This window comes from Gekko japonicus, unplaced genomic scaffold, assembly GCF_001447785.1.
Source record: "Gekko japonicus isolate JY-2015 unplaced genomic scaffold, Gekko_japonicus_V1.1 scaffold2827, whole genome shotgun sequence".
Lineage (NCBI taxonomy): Eukaryota > Metazoa > Chordata > Lepidosauria > Squamata > Gekkonidae > Gekko > Gekko japonicus.
In genome coordinates this window covers 21,004-23,462 of record NW_015163172.1, presented here as the reverse complement: position 1 = coordinate 23,462, position 2,459 = coordinate 21,004, and the positions used below count along the sequence as shown (strand labels likewise).

At 54.0% G+C, this 2,459-nt stretch overlaps 1 protein-coding gene across 1 annotated transcript in view; it reads left to right on the top strand.

The window, feature by feature from the left end:
• The window catches only part of LOC107106882 (calpain-15-like), a gene marked incomplete at its 3' end in the record, with an annotated part of 33,716 nt that overhangs the window by 11,260 nt on the left and 19,997 nt on the right, over positions 1-2,459 (top strand). The window contains 1 exon segment of the mRNA XM_015407097.1: positions 189-397. Coding sequence (XP_015262583.1) covers positions 189-397 — 209 coding nt within the window.

The window sequence follows — 2,459 nt, the reverse complement described above, 5'->3', positions numbered from 1 at the left end:
CCCCCTGGGCTCTTTACTGCCGGAGCTCTGCTCCTGTGCACTCCTGCAGGAAATGACCCCTGCCTTTAACGCTGCTCTTGCCTTCTGAGTGATCCTGAATGTGCAAGACGGGGGCAGAAGGAACCGCCAGCCACGTTCCAAGAGCGCTGCAATGACTTCTTCTTTCCCCCCACCCTTAATGTCCACAGAATAAGGTCAACTTTGTGGATGACAGTTTCCCGCCGGGGCCCAAGTCGGTTGGCTTCCCCGAAGGGGACAGCGTCCAGCAGCGGGTCAAGCAGTGGCTGAGGCCTCACGAGATCAACTGCAGCATCTTCAAGGACCGCTCGGTCAAGTGGTCGGTCTTCCGGACGCCCCGGCCCTCCGACATCCTGCAAGGGCTCCTGGGAAACTGCTGGTAAGGAGCACTGGCTCTAAGGTCCCCTGGCGCCCATCAAGGGGTGGGGTGCGGCGAAGCCCTGCGGCCGATCGCCAGCCAGGGTGGCGTCGTGGTCAAAGTGGACACAGGTGCACACCCATGAAGCTGCCTCACGCTGAGTCACAGCGTCAGTCCATCAAAGTCAGTACTGTCTACTCAGATGGGCATCAGCTCTCCAGGGTCTCAGGTGGAGGCCTTTCCCATCTCCTACAGCCAGATCTTTTCACTGAAGATGTCGGGGATTGAACCCACCCTAATAACTGTGTTTGGGCTCTCGGCATTGCTTCCCCCTGAACCCAATGGAAATCAGTGGTGGTGCAAAAAAGAAGAAGAAACTCGTGTAGGAACTATTTTAAAAAAAGAAGAAGACGTATTCAGTGAACAGAAGCAATACATTTGTGCACTTGGCCACTTTGCAGAACTCTCTGTACGCTGAATGTTGACGTAGGCTGCCCCCTGGTGGCAATGAAGGGGTTTGCATGCTATCATGCCCACGGGACCTCAACAAATCCAAGTTTTCCCCCTCCAAAACAAGCTTCCAGCATTGATGGCTTCTGTCCTGCCAAGTCAGAGCCAAAATGGGGAAGCCTCAAATGAGAGGAGATGGATTTGGGCGTACCCTGCATTTGAGTCCCTGTAGCTCAGTGGTTCACAAATATTTTAGAAGAAGAGATTGGATTTATACCCCGCCCTTCACTACCCAAAGGAGTCTCAGAGCGGCTGACAAACTCCTTCCCCTTCCCCTCCCCACAACAGACACCCTGTGAGGTAGGCGGGGCTGAGAGAGCTCTGACAGAAACTGCTCTTTTTCAAGGACAGCTCTTATCAGAACTACTTCTCAGAACTTATCCAGCCAGGCGCAAGTGGAGGAGGAGTGGGGAATCAAACCCGGTTCTCCCAGATTAGAGCCCGTGCACTTAACCCACTTCACCAAACTGGCTTTTACCATCGGGGTGTCCTTTCCGCCTGGCTTCCTCTGTTGCAGAACGCCGCTGTGTCTGTTTAGCTGCTCCTGTGTTCTGCAGGGGATTCTGGTACATGCTCTAGAGTGCAGAGTGTATTTATGTGGGGTGCTTACAAGACCCCTCCTGTTGTCCTGCTTGTAGCAAGAGGATGATCCAGTACCTATCCAGTTGCACACTGAATGGCAGGGTCCACCACGGTGCGCCATCAGTCTCTCCAGTCAGAGTTGTGCAGCAGTGGAATCAGCTGCCATGGGAGGTGGTGAGCTCCCCCTCCCTGGCAGTCTTCAGGCGGGCTGGACTAGATGGCCCCTGGATGGCCCCTTCCAGCTCTGTGATTCTAAGATTCTCATCTTCTCCGGGAGGAACTCCTGATAAGCAAGCAGAGGGCGAAATCCCCTTGTTCTGCCCAGAGTCCTTAACATTCCCTTAGCCGCGATTTTTCTAAGTTTTCTCCCATAAGAGGACTTTTTCCACGTCCCCTTTCCTGGCAGGGGTGCAGAGGATTTGGAGGCTTGCTCTGTGGGGCACAGGTCGTGCAGCGTATTGACCCAAGTCTCTTTGGGTCTCACCAATGCCTTTCGTGAACAGAGACTAGACCGTGCCCGGCACAGCAGAGAAGACACGTAGGGTTTGGACAGTCTGTAGGTCAGGGAAGCCTGTCTCCACCTTTGCCAATATTTTCACAGAGGCGCTCCTGGGGATATGTGTCTGTGGAGCGGCAGGCTTCCCGAGCACGTCGTCTGCAACCGGTTTCTGTAGCCAGCTAAGAACCTGTCGCCTGACCCCTTCCGATAGCGCGATGCCATCCATAACAATTGCATGAGCTGTGATATATAGATTTGGACTCAAAAGTGCGTTGTTATGGCAATAGCAAGGATTTAATAACAGAAAAGTTTCGATGAGAGCGACGGTTGTGGGCCTTGGCAGATGTGGCATGTCACGAAAGCGGGCTGCTGCTACAGGGCAGCTCTGGAGCAGTGCTCCCTCTAAGCTGAGTTAGTGTGATTCCCCACTCCTCCACATGCAGCCAGCTGGGTGACCTTGGGTCAGTCACAAGTTCTCTCAGAGCTGTTCTC